General features: G+C 43.7%; 1 protein-coding gene across 1 annotated transcript in view; it reads left to right on the top strand.

Annotated features, from left to right (window-relative positions):
- The window catches only part of LOC115153654 (testis-expressed protein 2-like), a 61444-nt gene that overhangs the window by 35107 nt on the left and 7582 nt on the right, over positions 1–18755 (top strand). The window contains exons 3-8 of the mRNA XM_029699283.1: positions 50–269; positions 634–966; positions 6152–6384; positions 6490–6630; positions 6803–6902; positions 8473–8605. Coding sequence (XP_029555143.1) covers positions 50–269; positions 634–966; positions 6152–6384; positions 6490–6630; positions 6803–6902; positions 8473–8605 — 1160 coding nt within the window. The remainder of the gene's footprint in view (positions 1–49; positions 270–633; positions 967–6151; positions 6385–6489; positions 6631–6802; positions 6903–8472; positions 8606–18755) is intronic.

The raw sequence follows: 18755 nt of genomic DNA, 5'->3' as shown, positions 1-18755 counted from the left end.
TCAGGTATTCTCTCACAGTCTCACTATATAACTGGGTATGTTCCCATAGTCCCAGGGCTGGATGAACGAGATGTTTGAGTACGACCCAGAGACTTACCATCCGTCCCTTACCCACTCTGTGTTCGCCACCCTGGAGGGGCACTGCCTCCGCCTGGACTACCCCAGGAACAACATCAGCCGTAGGGCCACCTATGACGAAAAGCCCCCCGAGGCTGTGGTTGTCAGCTCACGCTGCTTCCAGCTACAAAACGGCAAGGTATGTCTGCTTCGTCTGTCAACTTACACTCACCGTTCAAAGCTTACCGTTTCATTTGAGGAAATAAGTAAAACATTGAGATGCTATGAAAGCATGAATATTAATAAGCACATGTATTAATGCTGTAGAGCTTGCACACTCATAAGCTCCACCATGTACCTTTATTTATAAACAAACAACATTTAGTTTCTGCAATGACCTGACGGAGATCCTTGCAGGAAGGAAACATTGTTTGTTTGTGAATAAAGTTGTGTGGTGGAGCATGTGGAGTGTGCGGGCTCTATTTCTTTTAAACCTACTTGTTTCGGCCCTGAACGAAAGGACGTGCATTTGATCACACTTCACTTAATGTTGTGTTATAACAGGTTTCTAATAAGTCTTGCTGTCATACCAGGTGTTCCTGCTGCCCTCTGTGCTAGCCCGTAAGAGGCTGTGGAACCTGAAGTACCCTATCTGCATCGAGCTGGCAGAGGGAGAGGGGGTCATGGAGGAGGAGAAGGGTAAAGAGGAGACCCCAGGAGAGGAGCAGGGGGGAGACCCGCAAACACGACCCACCACAACTCCCAAACCAGCAAACAGCGTCCCTACAACCCTATACCTCTTTGGACGGACAGGGAGAGAGAAGGAGGAGTGGTTTCATCACTTCCTGTCCTCGTCCATGGTAATGGAGAAGGAGAAGGAAAGGCCTGGCAGATGTGTGACCAGATCAGGTAGTGTGACCAGATCATTGTTTTTGTTTGTTTTTGTTTTTTTGACTTTGTGTTTGGTATGGTTGACTTTTACCTAACTTCACGCTAGTCTTTTATTTGTGATTGTTGCATAATGACAAATCTCAACACAGTGCACATGTTGGCCATGGAAATATAATGCACTAACAATACACGTGGAAGGGAAGGAGAAATCAAGCAAGTGTTACACTAGTGGATTATACTTTCTGGTGGCACTTGATAATAACATGTTATAAAGCATTTATAATGGATTAGTAAATAATTAATTCATCATTTATTGTTAATCATTACTCAAATCATATGTTTCACATAGGTCCATATAAACAATTTACTAATCATTAGTTATAGTCTTTTTGTGTGGCCTCATCTAGTGTGGGCTATTTATACTTTCTAAATACTTAATAAATGTTTTGAGTGACCAGTGTAATTTCTCACAAACATATGGACTTGCGATTGGTTAGCATTCCAGCAGTACATGATGCTTGTCATGACGTTGCCCTCTTTGGGTACAGCGAGCACAGTTGATCCCCCTCCCTCTGCACCAGGCAGAGGGAGGGGGATGGTGCTTTTCTATGCACCATCCCCCGACCTCTATACTTCTGACACCAGGCTCCGTAAGAGCGGTCGTAAATTCCTACGAGGAGACCCTCTCCTCATGGCCACAGTATAGAGAGAACAAAGGAGTTCTTCCACCTCACAGAACTGGAGAACCGAACGACATTTATGTTCTGGAGAAGGTATAAAAGATCGGTGAAAAATCCAGCTACGAACTGGTCCGTTTGGTACAATTTTGTGAAACTCATGAGAGACAATACCGCCACATGTTTATACAATAGCCTCAGCTATGAGACTTATATCTAAATGGTTGTATAAAATGAATGAATAAGAATGGAACTGTTTGTGAAATTGTGTAATGTGATTTTGGACTGTTTAATGAAGGAAACTAAATCAGAGGACCGCCCATGAGCACAGTTATGGTCTGGCATCATGGGACAGGCCCTTTTCTGCTCTTACGAATAAAACCCCCACCTAGGTTTTCTATCACCAGACCGAGCTTACCTCAATTACGAGATGGCTAAAGGTTGGAGACCAGCTTACCTCGATAATGAGAGGGCCAAGGTTTGAGAGGAGACCAAGCTTTCCTCTTGCTGAACTTTTAACCATACCACGTGGACCTCTTGAGGACCCCTTCAAGATAAAATCCCGTTAACGGGATTGGTTGGACAACAACCAGTGAGATAGCACGGCGCGAAATTAAAAAAAAAAAAAATCTAAAAATGTAAATTAAAGTATTATACGGCATTTTAAAGATACTCTTCTCGTTAATCCAACCACATTGTCCGATTTCAAAAAGGCTTTACGGTGAAAGCAAAACATTAGATTATTTTAGGATAGCACCTTAGCAAAAAAAATAAAAACAGCAATTTTCCAAGCACGGATAGCCGTCACAAAACCAGATATACAGCTAAAATTAAGCACTAACCTTTGATAATCTTCATCATATGACACTCCTAGGACATCATGTTAGACAATACATGCATTTTTTGTTCGATCAAGTTCATATTTATATCCAAAAACCCCATTTTACATGGGCACATCAATTTACAGAATCAACCGCTTTGTCAGATTTCAAAATAACTTTTCGGAGAAAGCACATTGTTCAATATTCTGAATACAGAACTTAGCCTTCAATGCTAAGCTATACAGTTAGCCTACAAACACGGCGTCGACAAATCTCTAAAATATGTTCAAAATATTTTTTTACCTTTGCTGATCTTCGGCGAAATGCACTCGGAAGGGCTCCCACTTCCACAAGAAATGTTCATTTGTTCTGCAAAGTCCATCATTTATGTCCAAATACCTCAGTTTTGTTGACCCATCCAGAACACTTTACAATGCCATAAGGCGTGGGCACAAATCCATAGATGAAAAGTTCAAAAGTTCCATTACCGTTTGTAGAAACATGTCAAACGATGTTTACAATCAATCTTTAGGGTATTTTTTTTACGTAAAATTGCTATAATTTTCTAACCGGACAATAGGTATTCATCCCAGAAGAAAAATAATGAACACCGAACTCGCGTGCATGCGCGTCACGAGACACCTGACCTCAGACTGGCCACTGATTGACTGAGCCACAATTTTCTGCCCGGTAGCAAGAGACGGATGAAACCAGTTTCTAAAGATTGTTGACAGCCAATGGAAGCCTTAGGAGGTGCAACGTAAACCCTATGTCACTGTAGTTTCTCAAGGGATTCAAAAGAAGAACTACATTTCTCATTTCTCCCACTTCCTGATTCAATTTTTCTCAGGTTTTTGCCTGCCATATGAGTTCTGTTATACTCACAGACACCATTCAAACAGTTTTAGAAACTTCAGAGTGGTTTCTATCCAAATCTACTAATACTTTGCATATTCTATTTTCTGGGCCAGAGTAGTAACCTGTTTAAATTGGGTACGTTTTTCATCCGGCCGTGAAAATACTGCCCCCTAGCCCCAAGAGGTTTTAAACTCTTAGACTAGCGATACCGACAGAATAAGAACAAGTCTTTGATATTAATTACTAGTCTGCAGCTAGGAATTCGGTATCATTGAACGCGAAGACCGACAACCGCCGAAACAGCTATCCTATAACGACATGAATGAATGTTACTCTGAACCATCCATTCTAACCACGACAGAGAGAGAGAGAGGGCGGACAGACTCTCCAACAGAAACAAACTTTTCACCAGAGATCCCGACGACACACTGAGCGTAAATATATATATTGATTGCGATTATTTCCGAATGAGTGAGCGTTCATGTGCAAAGGATTAGCATTTCAATTGTTATAATATTCAACTCTGTAGTGTCTCCTCAGTTGACCCCCCCACCACTCCCCTTTTGTCTAACAAGCCGCCATGCCGGTTTAGCCCACTAGGGCACATTCTCCTATCATTTCCTTGTAAACATATCTACTGTTTGTTATGCATTTCTGTGAATTACTTAGTTAGTAAATAATTGATTTTAAGACAATTGGTGTATGGATTACTCATAGTGAAGACTGGGTTCGTGCAGATAACCAACAATTTACGACATTTGGAATGAGACTGGCGTGAGGTAAATAATAATTCATTAATTCGAAGACTAATTGATCAGATATTAAAATATCTGAAAGTTATATTAGGAAAATTCTAACTTTGTAATCTGAATATTTTCCTTGGTGCCCCGACTTCCTAGTTAATTACAGTTACATGAATAATCAGGTTAATCGCGTAATAATAATTACAGTGAGACCTATTCCAGCTCCACGAAGGAAGCCTCCAGCGACGTTCCCTAGTCCAGAACTCCCAGAGATATTCCCTAGTCCAGAACTCCCAGCAACGTTCCCTAGTCCGGTGAGACCTATTCCAGCTCCGCGAAGGAAGCCTCAAGCGACGTTCCCTAGTCCAGAACTCCCAGAGACGTTCCCTAGTCCAGGACTCCCAGCGACGTTCCCTAGTCTGGTGAGACCTATTCCAGCTCCACGAAGGAAGCCTCCAGTGATGATCTATGGTCCGAAGCCTGTAGAGAGGATCCATGGCAAGAAGCCTGTAGGGATGATCCATGGTCCGGAGCCTGTAGGGATAATCCATGGCAAGAAGCCTGTAGGGATGATCCATGGCCCGGAGCCTGTAGTGATGATCCACGGCACGGAGCCTGCAGTGACGGTCTACAGTCCGGAACTTCCTAAGACGGTCTACAGTCCGGAACCTCCTGAGACGGTCTACAGTCCGGAACCCCCTGAGACGGCCTACAGTCCGGAACCCCCTGAGACGGCCTAGAGTCCGGAACCCCCTGAGACGGCCTAGAGTCCGGAACCCCCTGAGATGGCCTAGAGTCCGGAACCCCCTGAGACGGCCTAGAGTCCGGAACCCCCTGAGACGGCCTACAGTCCGGAACCCCCTGAGACGGCCTACAGTCCAGAACCCCCTGAGACGGCCTACAGTCCGGAATCCCCTGAGACGGAATACAGTCCAGTCCACATAACCTTAACCTCCCTCCGATTCGGGGCGTAATCCCCGCTCCACCCGCTGATTCCTCCGCTTTAGTACCACCTGATCCCTCCGCTTTAGTACCACCCTACAGTCCGGTTCCTCCTCCGACGATCCACGGTCCGGTGGTACTTGAGCCGCCATATACAATTATTACCCTCCCTACCCTCCCTTTTGTTTTCTGGTTTCTTTATTGATTTATGTTGCATTCGGAGTCTGCACCTTTTTTGGGTGCTGTCACGTCCTGACCCTAGTAAGATGTTTCTATAGTAGAGTAGGTCAGGGCGTGACACGGGGTGTTTTGTGTTTTTCTAGGTTTTCTATTTCTATGTTTAAGTTCTAGTTTTTCTATTTCTATGTTGGGGTTGTTTGGGTTGATCTCCAACTGGAGGCAGCTGGTCCTCGTTACCTCTGATTGGAGATCATATTTAAGAAGGGTTTTTTTCTTCCTGTTTTTGTGGGTTATTATCTTTTGAGTAGTGTTTGTTTCTCTCTGCGTCACAGTTTGTTTTGTCAAATTCAGTTATTTATGTTTTGCAAGGTTTCACGGATTTAATAAAATGTGGAACTACAAACACGCTGCACCTTGGTCCGTTCCTTTTGACAGCCGTGACATGGGGTGCAAAATGCTATCCGTTAATTATTATATCATATATAAAATGGACATATCTATTTTAATACAGACTAGCTCAAAACACTACTAATCATTGAAAATAACAAGTTACCCAATGGATCATGATAATTTTCTTATAAAAAAGTGGGGGTGCAAAAACATACGTTTACGCCCCTATTTTGCAGCTGCTCCGTTTCCTTCATTGTTCAGGCACCTTTGCCCCAGGGTAGTTCCTTGTGTTCAGGTTCATTTCTAGATTACAGATGTGTGAACATGCAGGAGAATGTAGTACTGTCGTGATGCTCTCAAGCACTTAACCACAAATGTTTCTGCCCTCGCTCTGGTCTGTCCTGGTAGTAAACTGAACAGTGTTGCCCTCCATCTTTATTCCTAGACAGTCCACTAAGGCCCCTGAAGCTAAATCCATCGCTGACAATATTACACGTTTCCTTACAGATGCACTCTCATGTAACACTCTTAAAAGAAAATGACCACAACAACATCAAATCTGTGAACCAACAACTGTCATCTCTGTATTTAGATGTGCCGATGGTGCAAGGGGTGAGTCCTTCAAGACGGTTCCAGGGCAGCAAGATGCGGAGCACTGAAGAGGACCTCCCCTCTCCCCCTTCTACCCCCTCCATCCAACCATCCAGGGCGGGCTCTCCGCTGCTGGACTACCCCACCTACATGGCTCGTTTCCTGGCCTCAGAGCAGCCCAGCCCCTTGCCCAGCCCACATCTCAACAGCACAGAGACAAGCCCCACCAACAAAGTGAGGGTGATTTCCTGTGACCACCTGAATGAAACATCTAGAAACAGATAAATGGTCAATTGAAATAGTGTGTTAATCTGTAGGGGTGTATCTATTTCCCTACAGTGCACCTGTGAGTTCCTGGGGGAGGGCCAGACTGACTGGGTCAATGCCCTGATTGGTCGAATCTTCTTGGACTTCCTGCGTGAGAAATACTGGGCGGACATTGTCTCCAGAAAGATCCAGAGAAAGCTGAGCAGAATCACAGTGAGTATTTGAGCTATCACAGTGTAAAATCCTCTGTTCAGGAGTAAGGGGAGCTTGTATAAGATTTATATTTGGTCATTTGCTAGTAATATATAGCCTACATAATCACAACACCCACTGGAAACATGCAAAACAGAAGAGCTAGTTTCTTTGTTTGTTTGTGTTTGTGCAGCTGCCTTACTTCATGAATGAGCTGACTCTGACTGAACTGGACATGGGCTCCTGTCTGCCCCAAATCACCAGCGCATCCAGGCCTGTGGTCAACAGCAGAGGTGAGTGTCAACCAGAGAGCGCACGCTCCCTTTTTTTACACTCCCTGATGTTTCTGCAATAAAGGGCCAGGAGCTTTTCCAGACCATGTGACCTGACCAGGAGAAACTCTGGACCCAGTAACTTAGCCCACAGTACAGTAAATGAAACTCTACTCAGAGAACCAATTATTGAAACACAATGACAATGTGTCATCCTCAGTCTAATCTGGATTCTGGAGGGGTACTTAGGATCAGATTAAATGGATTTGCCCTGATGATGAAGGTCTGAAAATTACCGTAAATTACGACAGATTATAATTCCCCAAAGGAATGATGGTGACACATGTTGACTGTGTGGGGGAGCTCTGTATAAATCTGTAAATGATGACATGTGATTAGAGAGGCATGGATGTGACGTGGGTCACTGACTAACAAGCTGAGCCTGGTGCAGATTGTGGTGCGGGCAGAGAGACAGGAGGGAGGACACCCAGACTAACCCTCTCTGGAGATAATAGCCAGGGGGCAGAGAGACAGGAGGGTGGGACACCCAGACTAACCCTCTCTGGAGATAATAGCCAGGGGGCAGAGAGACAGGAGGGTGGGACACCCAGACTAACCCTCTCTGGAGATAATAGCCAGGGGCAGAGAGACAGGAGGGTGGGACACCCAGACTAACCCTCTCTGGAGATAATAGCCAGGGGCAGAGAGACAGGAGGGTGGGACACCCAGACTAACCCTCTCTGGAGATAATAGCCAGGGGGCAGAGAGACAGGAGGGTGGGACACCCAGACTAACCCTCTCTGGAGATAATAGCCAGGGGGCAGAGAGACAGGAGGGTGGGACACCCAGACTAACCCTCTCTGGAGATAATAGCCAGGGGGCAGAGAGACAGGAGGGTGGGACACCCAGACTAACCCTCTCTGGAGATAATAGCCAGGGGGCAGAGAGACAGGAGGGTAGGACACCCAGACTAACTACTGGGAACGGCAAATCCTGCCTAAGCACTGCTAAATGCACCCGTGTGTATGGCTTCGCAGACACACACACACACAATGCACACACACACACACACCACCACCAAACCAATATGCTGCACTACATGTCCCAAGCAGGAAGTAACAGCTCCCTGGCTCCCTGAGATTACACCAGATTAATAATATGGACTCATCTGATGCTCAGTACTCCACCATAATCAGATGAGGAGTGTCTCCTCCTCTTAATCTCCTAGATCTCTCTCAATCTCTGTTCTGGTGTGTGTGTATATGTATGTGCGTGTTTGCGTGTGTGTGTGTGTGTGTGTGTGTGTGTGCGTGCGTACCAGCATGTTGGGTTCCTGAGTGGCTTTGCGGTCTAAGGCACTGCATCTCAGCACTAGAGGCATCACTACAGACCCTGGTTTGATCCTGGGCTGTATCACAGTCAGCCGTAATCGGGAGTCCCATAGGGCGGCACACAATTGGCCCAGCGTCATCTGGGTTAGGGAAGGATTTGGCAGGGGTAGGCTGTCATTGTAAAATAATAATTTGTTCTTAACTGACTTGCCTAATTAATTAAAGGTTAAATAAAATATAAAAAATGGTGTGTTCCACAGGCTTGTGGCTGGAGCTGGAGGTGGTGTACACCGGGGCCCTGCAGATCACCCTGGAGACCAAGATCAACCTGTCCAAACTGGGCAAGGAGGGAGGCCTGGACACAGACAGCCTCACTGATACTGGCAGCCTGGGGTCAGTCACATTACAGTTACTACTGCACTATCATCTAAAATAAATATCTGATTTACTGTACAGCATTTACGTTGTATAATTAACATTTTTCATTATTTAATTGTAAATTGAACTGAAAAATTGCTAGTCTAGCTGGGTACCAGTCTGTTTGTGCTATCATTCCACTCCTTGTCATGTTTAGAATATTTCACGGAGTACTAGGAGTGGAATATTAGCACAAAACAAGTCTGGATTTCAAGCTACAAAATAACCACAGCCTTGCGGCATCGGCTGGCATCTGCCACGCTCTGTCTGCCCCCTCTGTGAACTAAATAGTGAAATAATAATGAAGACACCAGTCTACATTATCCCTCCTGATCTGTCAAATAGTGAACCTTTGAACAGAGCCTGTGCATGCATATTATGTTGATTAGTTGGTCTGTTTCTAAATTCAAATGTAATCCTTCAGTAGATCCTGTTTTTGTTCGGCATGTATGAGCTTGTCTTTACAGCTCTGCTGAATATTATTTATCCAGCAGTAGCTGATTTAACTTTTACATCCTGATACACATCTCGGCAGGTAGCCTAGTGATTAGAGCATTGGACTAGTAACCAAAAGGTTGCAAGATTGAATCCCCGAGCTGACAAGGTAAAAAAACTGTCGTTCTGCCCCTGAACAAGGCAGTTATCCCACTGTTCCTAGGCCATCATTGAAAATAATAATTTGTTCTTAACTGACTTGCCTAGTTAAATAAAGGTAAAATAAATAAAAAGGTTGAGTCTAAGTTAGGGTTAGGTTTGTAATATATCTGTTTATGGAGATGTACACACAAGTGTAAAGGAATGAATACGAATATGTACATAAAAATATATAAATGAGTGATGGCCGAACGGCATAGGCAAGATGTAATAGATGGTATGGAGTACAGTATATAGATATGAGATGAGCAATGTAGGGTATGAAAACATATAAAGCCGGCATTGTTTAAAGTGGCTAGTGATACCTTACATCAGGATGGCAAGATGCAGTAGATGGTATAGAGTACAGTATATACATATGAGATGAGTATTGAAGGGTATGAAAACATATAAAGCCGGCATTGTTTAAAGTGGCTAGTGATACCTTACATCAGGATGGCAAGATGCAGTAGATGGTATAGAGTACAGTATATACATATGAGATGAGTAATGTAGGTTATGAAAACATTATATAAAGTGGCATTGTTTAAAGTAGCTAGTGATACATCTGATTACATCAAGATGGCAAGATGCAGTAGATGGTATAGCGTACAGTATATACATATGAGATGAATAATGTAGGTTATGTAAACATTATCTAATATAAATAATATAAAGTGGCAAGTGATAAATTGATTACATAAATTTTCCCATTATTAAAGTGGCTTGAGTTGAGTCAGTATGTTGGCAGCAGCCACTCAATGTTAGTGATGGCTGTTTAACAGTCTGATGGCTTTGAGATAGAAGCTGTTTTTCAGTCTCTCGGTTCCAGCTTTGATGCACCTGTACTGACCTCGCCTTCTGGATGTTAGCGGGGTGAACAGGCAGTGGCTCGGGTGGTTGCTGTCCTTGATGATCTTTTTGGCCTTCCTGTGACATCGGGTGGTGTAGGTGTCCTGGAGGGCAGGTAGTTTGCACCCGATGATGCGTTGTGCAGACCTCACTACCCTCTGGAGAGCCTTCCGGTTATGGGCGGAGCAGCTGCCGTACCAGGCGGTGATACAGCCCGACAGGATGCTCTCGATTGTGCATCTGTAAAAGTTTGAGTGTTTTTGGTGACAAGCCGAATTTCTTCAGCCTCCTGAGGTTGAAGAGGCGCTGCTGCGCCTTCTTCACCACGCTGTCTGTGTGGGTGGACCATTTCAGTTTGTCCGTGATGTGTACGCCGAGGAATTTAACTCTCCATCCTCTCCACTACTGTCCCGTCAATGTAGATAGGGGGCTGCTCCCTCTGCTGTTTCCTGAAGTCCACGATCATCTCTTTTGTTTTGTTGACATTGAGTGCGAGGTTATTTTCCTAACACCACACTCCGAGGGCCCTCACCTCCTCCCTGTAGGCCGTCTTGTCGTTGTTGGTAATCAAGCCTACCACTGTAGTGTCGTCTGCAAACTTGATAATTGAGTTGGATGCGTGCATGGCCACGCAGTCGTGGGTGAACAGGGAGTACAGGAGAGGGCTGAGAATGCACCCTTGTGGGGACCCAGTGTTGAGGATCAGCGGGGTGGAGATGTTGTTACCTACCCTCACCACCTGGGGGCGGCCCGTCAGGAAGTCCAGGACCCAGTTGCACAGGGTGGGGTCGAGACCCAGGGTCTCGAGCTTAATGACGAGTTTGGAGGGTACTATGGTGTTAAATGTTGAGCTGTAATCGATAAACAGCATTCTTACATAGGTATTCCTCTTGTCCAGATGTGTTAGGGCAGTGTGCATTGTGATGGAGATTGCGTCGTCTGTGGACCTATTGGGTTGGTAAGCAAATTGGAGTGGGTCTAGGGTGTCAGGTAGGGTGGAGGTGATATGGTCCTTGACTAGTTTCTCAAAGCACTTCATGATGACGGAAGCTCAGTTACCTAAGCTTTCTTGGGAACAGGAACAATGGTAGCCCTCTTGAAGCATGTGGGGACAGCAGACTGGGTTAAAAACAGAAGTAAATCATTCTAAGTAACAAACTGGCTTTATTTACAAATTAGTAAGAATGTCTCATCCCATGTTCAATAATGGCCTTTTTCCCTTTATTCAGATTGCAACCGCTCACTTTCGGTTATTTGAAAACGAAATAATCTCAAATATCAAACTGTTGGTTGCAATTTCAGTTTAACCCACCAGAAAAGACATAACAAATAATACAACAAATATACTAATTGATTAAAAAAACTTTATCAATTGGAACCTTTATCAAGTGGAATGGGAAAAAGTAAGGAACTTGACTGTCAGCCCTGCATTAAAGGGAGAGAAACCAAAAGCCCACTCTGCCTATTTTTCAAAAATCATCATTCCACATGTCAAGTGAAATTCCCCCAATGTATTTACCAAAGTTCTGTCTTAACTCCAGGACCACCAACAGTTTTTTGTGTTGTTGCCCAGTGCCAGAGAAGAGACTCTCAGACTGAAAACGCCTCCATTAATTTATGAAAAGAAAGTCAATTTGTGCCACAGTTAAGACTACTGATAGATCAACTCCCCCTTGTGATAGTGTGGTGCAATGACAGAATGCCACCATCTACCACTAATGGTCGCGGCATAAGCTCGTAACTTTTAAAGAAAGAACCACTGTAATCGCTGTTCACTCATGACTGCATGGCCAGGCACGGCTTCAACACCATCATTAAGTTTGCCGACACGACAGTGGTAGGCCTGATCACCGACAACGACGAGACAGCCTATAGGGAGGAGGTCAGAGACCTGGCCCTGTGGTGCCAGGATAACAACCTCTCCCTTAACGTGATTAAGACAAAGGAGATGATTGTGGACTACAGGAAAAGGAGGACCGAGGACGCCCCCATTCTCATCGACGGGGCTGTAGTGGAGCAGGTTGAGAGCTTCAAGTTCCTTGGTATCCACATCACCAACAAACGATCATGGTCCAAACACACCAAGACAGTCATAAAAAGGGTACGACAAAACCTATTCCCCCTCAGGACACTGAAAAGATTTGGCATGGGTCCTCAGATCCTCAAAGGTTCTACAGCTGCACCATCGAGAACACCCTGACTGGTTGCAACTGGTATGGTATGACAACTGCTCGGCCTCTGACCGCAAGGCACTATAGAAGGTAGTGCCTTCGGCCCAGTACATCACTAGGGCCAAGCTTCCTGCCATCCAGGACCTCTATACCATGCGGTGTCAGAAGAAGGCCCTAAAAATGGTCAAATTGCCACCCTAGTCATAGACGGTTCTCTCTGCTACCTCACGGCAAGCGGTACCGGCGCGCCAAGTCTAGGTCCAAAAGGCTTCTTAACAGCTTCTACCCCCAAGCCATAAGACTCCTGAACAGCTCATCAAATGGCAACCCAGACTATTTGCATTGCCCCCCTCCCCCTCTTTTTACGCTGCTGCCACTCTCTGTTTATTATCAATGCATAGTCACTTTAAAACTACCTACATGTACATATTACCTCAATTACCTCTAACCTGTGCCCCTGCACATTGACTCTGTACCGGTACCCCCTGTATATAGCCTCGCTACTGTTATTTTACTGCTGCTCTTTAATTATAGTTATTTTAATTTTAATATTTTACTTATACATTTTTTTACTTAACACTTATTTTTATTAAAACTGCATTAAGTAAGCATTTCACTGTAAGGTCTACACCTGTTGTATTCGGCGCATGTGACAAATACAATTTGATTTCACTGCAGCTACACAAACATTGTTTGGGGCATTGAGAAGGAGGGGCTGTTCCAGGCGTAGCTTAGATATATCAGGGCCAGCACCCTAGCCAGCATCACCAACCATCGACTGCCTCCTTCTCCTGAACACCATACCCTTCCTGTCCTACAGCACCCAGGACCAGGCAGAGACAACCGACCTCAACCTTTATCCTAATCTTAACCCTAACCCCAATCCTATCCTCACTTTAACCAACAGAACCCTGATCCTAAGCCACAGAACCCTAGCCCTAACATCACCCCTAACCTTAACCCACAGAACCCTGCTGCTGACCCCAACCCTAACCTTACCCCTCACCTTAACCCGAAGAACCCTGCTCCTAAGTCTAACCTTAACCCACAGAACCCTGTTCCTGACCCCAACCAATATCCTAACCTAACCCCTAACCACGATGCCTTGCTCCCAGACAGACTAAACAACTTTTTTGCTCGCTTTGAGGACAATATAGTGCCACTAACACGGCCCGCTACCAAAACCTGCGGGCTCTCCTTCACTGTAGCCAACGCGAGTAAAACATTTAAACGTGTTAACCCTCGCAAGGCTGCCGGCCCAGAGGGCATCCCCGGCCGCGTCCTCAGAGCATGCGCAAACCAGCTGGCTGGTGTGTTTACAGACATATTCAATCAATCCTTAAAAACCAAAATTGTCTAAAGAAAATTGTGATAAATAAAAATATATACCAGTTTCATTTAATGACCAAAAAATGTACAGCTGTGCCATATAGATTGCAAAATAGTTGGGAAGAGATTTTCGATGTACCGATTCCATGGCACATGGTTTATGAATTGACACACAATTTTCTGTTCCCCCTGAAAGCCCTAATCTGCTCACTTAAATTAATAGAGATCCTGGTCATGGTGCTACAGTATGTTGTTACAGCATAATCAAAGTGAGGACAATCAGCAATCTGCTGTATACTTATGGCCTATTGTAACCTGGAGCCACACCTTTCCAGTACTCCTCACATTGGAATACAAATGAAGCCATCCACCCATGATGGGCTATTAGCAGGACAATTGGCTCTTGCCAAGAAGGAGGGTAGACACTGCATTGTAGCCTATTGTCACGGGTGTCGTTGGGTAGAGACGACCAAGGCGCAGCGGGTTGCGTGCTCATCATTATAATTTATTAAGTAAATGTGAACACGGGAAAAACAATAAACAAAAGAACGACAGAAGACAGTTTAACAGGCCATACTTACAACAGCAGTGCTAAAGACAACTACCCACAAAATACAAACAAAACCCATACCTATATATAGGATTCTCAAAGGCAACTACAAACATCTGCCTCCAATAGAAATACAGAAAAACATAGCACATAACCCAAAACCCGGAAATAATAAAACAAACACCCTTCTAATCAAACCACCACCCCGAACCAACCAAAACAAATACCCTCTGCCACGTCCTGACCAACCTACAAATACAAATAACCCCTCTACTGGTCAGGACGTGACACCTATTAAACATATGCATTTTGAAATAGTTTTAAAAAATGAATTCAATAACATATTTCTACCACGGTAGATGCTGTGTTTTTCGTTGATGGCCAATATTAAAAACAGTCAAATGCATTCTCTCCGTCGCTCACACGCACTTTAAACATTTGGATAATAAAGCATTTAAAGGCTGACATTGGTTGATTTGAATACTTCTGAAAGCAAAATTATAACTCCACCCATGACTTTTAAACATTCCCAGAAGGCATGGATTATTATAACCTACTGCAGGCCTAAAACCTATGGGTGCAAACAATGCTTCCATGATGGGCTATTAGCAGGACAATAGACTCTTCAACCTTTACAAAAGAATAGCTCGGCTATTGTGAAAACAATCCCCCCAACTTGCAATGTATTAAGTACTCTAAAGTTTAACATTTTTAACTCTAAACCTCATGCAATTGCAAAATGTTGGATAAAGCATGTGCTGTACAGTATTTCTTAATCAACATCTTTATGCTTTCGTTAATAAAATAATGATAAAAATACTCTTTCAAAATGCAGATGTTTATTTCAACTATCAGCAGGACAATAGACTCTTGCCGAGTTTAGGGACTTTAAATATATTAATGGATCCATAACGAATTACTATGGGAACAAATATCACTGAATGACATATCATGGGGACTGGTCTTGATAAATCAATCACGTTTTTGGGGGGAAATGTTAGCATTATTTTGCTCTTCACTATCACAATATTAAAAACATTCAAATGCATTCATGAATTAAATAGCTTCATACAATCAGTCATACAAAAGTTATACTTAAATCCGAACTGGTTCTCTAACAAATTAGTAAGAATGTCTCACCCCATGTTCAAGAATTGCATTTCCCCCTTTATTCAGAAATAGTCTCCAAAATATTGTTATTTTTTAAATGAGCAACAGAAAGTTGTTTGCAATTTCAGTTTAATCCACCAGAAAAGACAGAACAAATAATACAACAAATATTGTGGTTGAACTCAAGGGCTATTAGGAGGACAATATACACGATGTGGTCCCAAAAATACCTAGGGTCCAGCAAATCTCTTGATGATGTCATTGAATGTCTCGCCAGCTTTGATCCATGCCTGGGCCTGCAGTACGCAAAGTTCTTTGTTTGTCAGACGAATCATTGGGCCGAAACTACAGAACAGTACAAAACAAGAGAACACACATGGTTAATGTTCTGAAAAAAATTATATATATATATATATATATATATATATATATATATACTGCTCAAAAAAATAAAGGGAACACTTAAACAACACAATGTAACTCCAAGTCAATCACACTTCTGTGAAATCAAACTGTCCACTTAGGAAACAACACTGATTGACAATAAATTTCACATGCTGTTGTGCAAATGGAATAGACAACAGGTGGAAATTATAGGCAATTAGCAAGACACCCCCAATAAAGGAGTGGTTCTGCAGGTGGTAACCACAGACCACTTCTCAGTTCCTATACTTCCTGGCTGATGTTTTGGTCACTTTTGAATGCTGGCGGTGCTTTCACTCTAGTGGTAGCATGAGACGGAGTCTACAACCCACACAAGTGGCTCAGGTAGTGCAGCTCATCCAGGATGGCACATCAATGCGAGCTGTGGCAAGAAGGTTTGCTGTGTCTGTCAGTGTAGTGTCCAGAGCATGGAGGCGCTACCAGGAGACAGGCCAGTACATCAGGAGACGTGGAGGAGGCCGTAGGAGGGCGACAACCCAGCAGCAGGACCGCTACCTCCGCCTTTCTGCAAGGAGGAGCAGGAGGAGCACTGCCAGAGCCCTGCAAAATGACCTCCAGCAGGCCACAAATGTGCATGTGTCTGCTCAAACGGTCAGAAACAGACTCCATGAGGGTGGTATGAGGGCCCGACGTCCACAGGTGGGGGTTGTGCTTACAGCCCAACACTGTGCAGGACGTTTGGCATTTGCCAGAGAACACCAAGATTGGCAAATTCGCCACTGGCGCCCTGTGCTCTTCACAGATGAAAGCAGGTTCACACTGAGCACATGTGACAGTCTGGTGACGCCGTGGAGAACGTTCTGCTGCCTGCAACATCCTCCAGCATGACCGGTTTGGCAGTGGGTCAGTCGTGGTGTGGGGTGGCATTTCTTTGAGGGGCCGCACAGCCCTCCATGTGCTCGCCAGAGGTAGCCTGACTGCCATTAGGTACCGAGATGAGATCCTCAGACACCTTGTGAGACCATATGCTGGTGCGGTTGGCCCTGGGTTCCTCCTAATGCAAGACAATGCTAGACCTCATGTGGCTGGAGTGTGTCAGCAGTTCCTGCAAGAGGAAGGCATTGATGCTATGGACTGGCCCGCCCGTTCCCCAGACCTGAATCCAATTGAGCACATCTGGGACATAAGGTCTCGCTCCATCCACCAACGCCATATTGCACCACAGACTGTCCAGGAGTTGGCGGATGCTTTAGTCCAGGTCTGGGAGGAGATCCCTCAGGAGACCATCCGCCACCTCATCAGGAGCATGCCCAGGCGTTGTAGGGAGGTCATACAGGCACGTGGAGGCCACACACACTACTGAGCCTCATTTTGACTTGTTTGCCCCACAAAAAAATGCATCAACCCCTACAAATATATTAATTTATTATTAACCCTGCATTATAATTTTATAAAAGCTCCTTAGATACTAAATTAGAATCCTCTAAATTTTATTTGACCTACTACTGTACAAGGACATTTTATTGATCTGCCAGTATTTTCATTCAGAGATTCCGGGTAAACTCTTTGATGTTTTCTTTTATGTGTCCTACCAATTATTATTGGCTTATTCACCATGGCAATCAACGAAATGTATTTCTTAGTTAGGTTGGCTATTGTGTAGATCAAACTGTTTTCTTTTGATATTTGTGTGTTTTTGACCAAATGTAAGTCAGAACAAATACTTATTTTACTTTTAAAATATTCCTGTTGCTATTGTTATATGTAAATACAATAAATGTGTATGTAGAGGAGTAACTTTCTTCATTAGTTCTATTACCATTTTGAACAATTGTGTGATTAGCCTACCAGTTGGTAACTGTAATGTTAATTCTCTTGAGAGGAATTATGTGTTATTTTTGCCTATTCTCATTGTCCTGTTGGTTTTGTCTGACTGCACAGTAGCCTAATAAACATGTGCATTTTGAAATAGTTTTTTTTCATTTATTGAATTCAATAACATATTGCGACCACGGTAGATGCTGTGTTTTTGGTTGATGGCCAATATTAAAAACAGTAAAATATATTTGAATTCAATCACTTTATTGTTTAATTATTTAAGGCTCCTTTCTTTTCTCTGTGTTGAAGTTCTTTAAGAATAAAGTAGACTAATGAAGGCAACGAATTGTTGCTTACTGGAACACCCAAAGTGATTATTTTGCTATTCACTCACAGTCACTTACTAGCCTTCTCCCGACTGGTCACGTTGTACAGCGTCATATTTTTCTAATGGAAACACTGAGGGTTTTGTTTTTTGTTTTTCTTGGAATAGAAACACCATAATATTAATCTAATTAATTAAGCAAAATTTCTTAAAATTAATCCCATATACTATGTTATTACACTTTTTTTTATTCTCTAGTACAGCCAATATTAAAAACAGTCAAATGCTTCTCAAAGATGCCCTCTGGTGGTCTAACTAGCATTAATGGCAACAATGGCTAACACTTAAATAGCGTACCATAGAATTCTGCTGCAGCCCGTAAGCTGTGCTGCAGTACGACACAACTTTTAAATGAAGAACCACTGTACAGGATGGGACTGAGCATGCACCCCTGAGGGGCCCCTGTGTTGAGAATCAGTGTGGCAGATGTGAGACTGCGCAAGAGGCTTTTGTCCGCGGCACACCATATGGCAAAGAATCACGAAGATGGAAGGAGATAACAGCTGCCATTACAACTTACATCTGCAAAGACATGGCCCCAATTTACACGGTGAAGAAATGGGGTTTCGTGAGGTGGTGCTAACACTCGACCCAAGGTACCAATTGCAAATTGATATGTGACATGTATTAATGCCAAAATAACATGTAAAACAGGCAAGCCTCCCCAAAATATTAAAGGTCGACTGATTAATTGGCATAGCCGATTAATTGGGGACGATTTCAAGTTTTCATAACAATCGTAATCGTCATTCTTGGACGCCGATTATGGCCGATTACATTGCACTCCACGAGGAGACTGTGTGGCAGGCTTACCACCTGTTATGTGATTGCAGCAAGGAGCCAAGGTAAGTTGCTAGCTAGCATTAAACTTATCTTTTAAAAAACGATCAATCT

The sequence above is a fragment of the Salmo trutta genome, chromosome 18 (genome assembly GCF_901001165.1).
Source record: "Salmo trutta chromosome 18, fSalTru1.1, whole genome shotgun sequence".
Classification (NCBI taxonomy): Eukaryota; Metazoa; Chordata; class Actinopteri; order Salmoniformes; family Salmonidae; genus Salmo; species Salmo trutta.
Note: the sequence above shows the minus strand (reverse complement) of the source record. Positions and strands in the feature narration are given on the sequence as shown.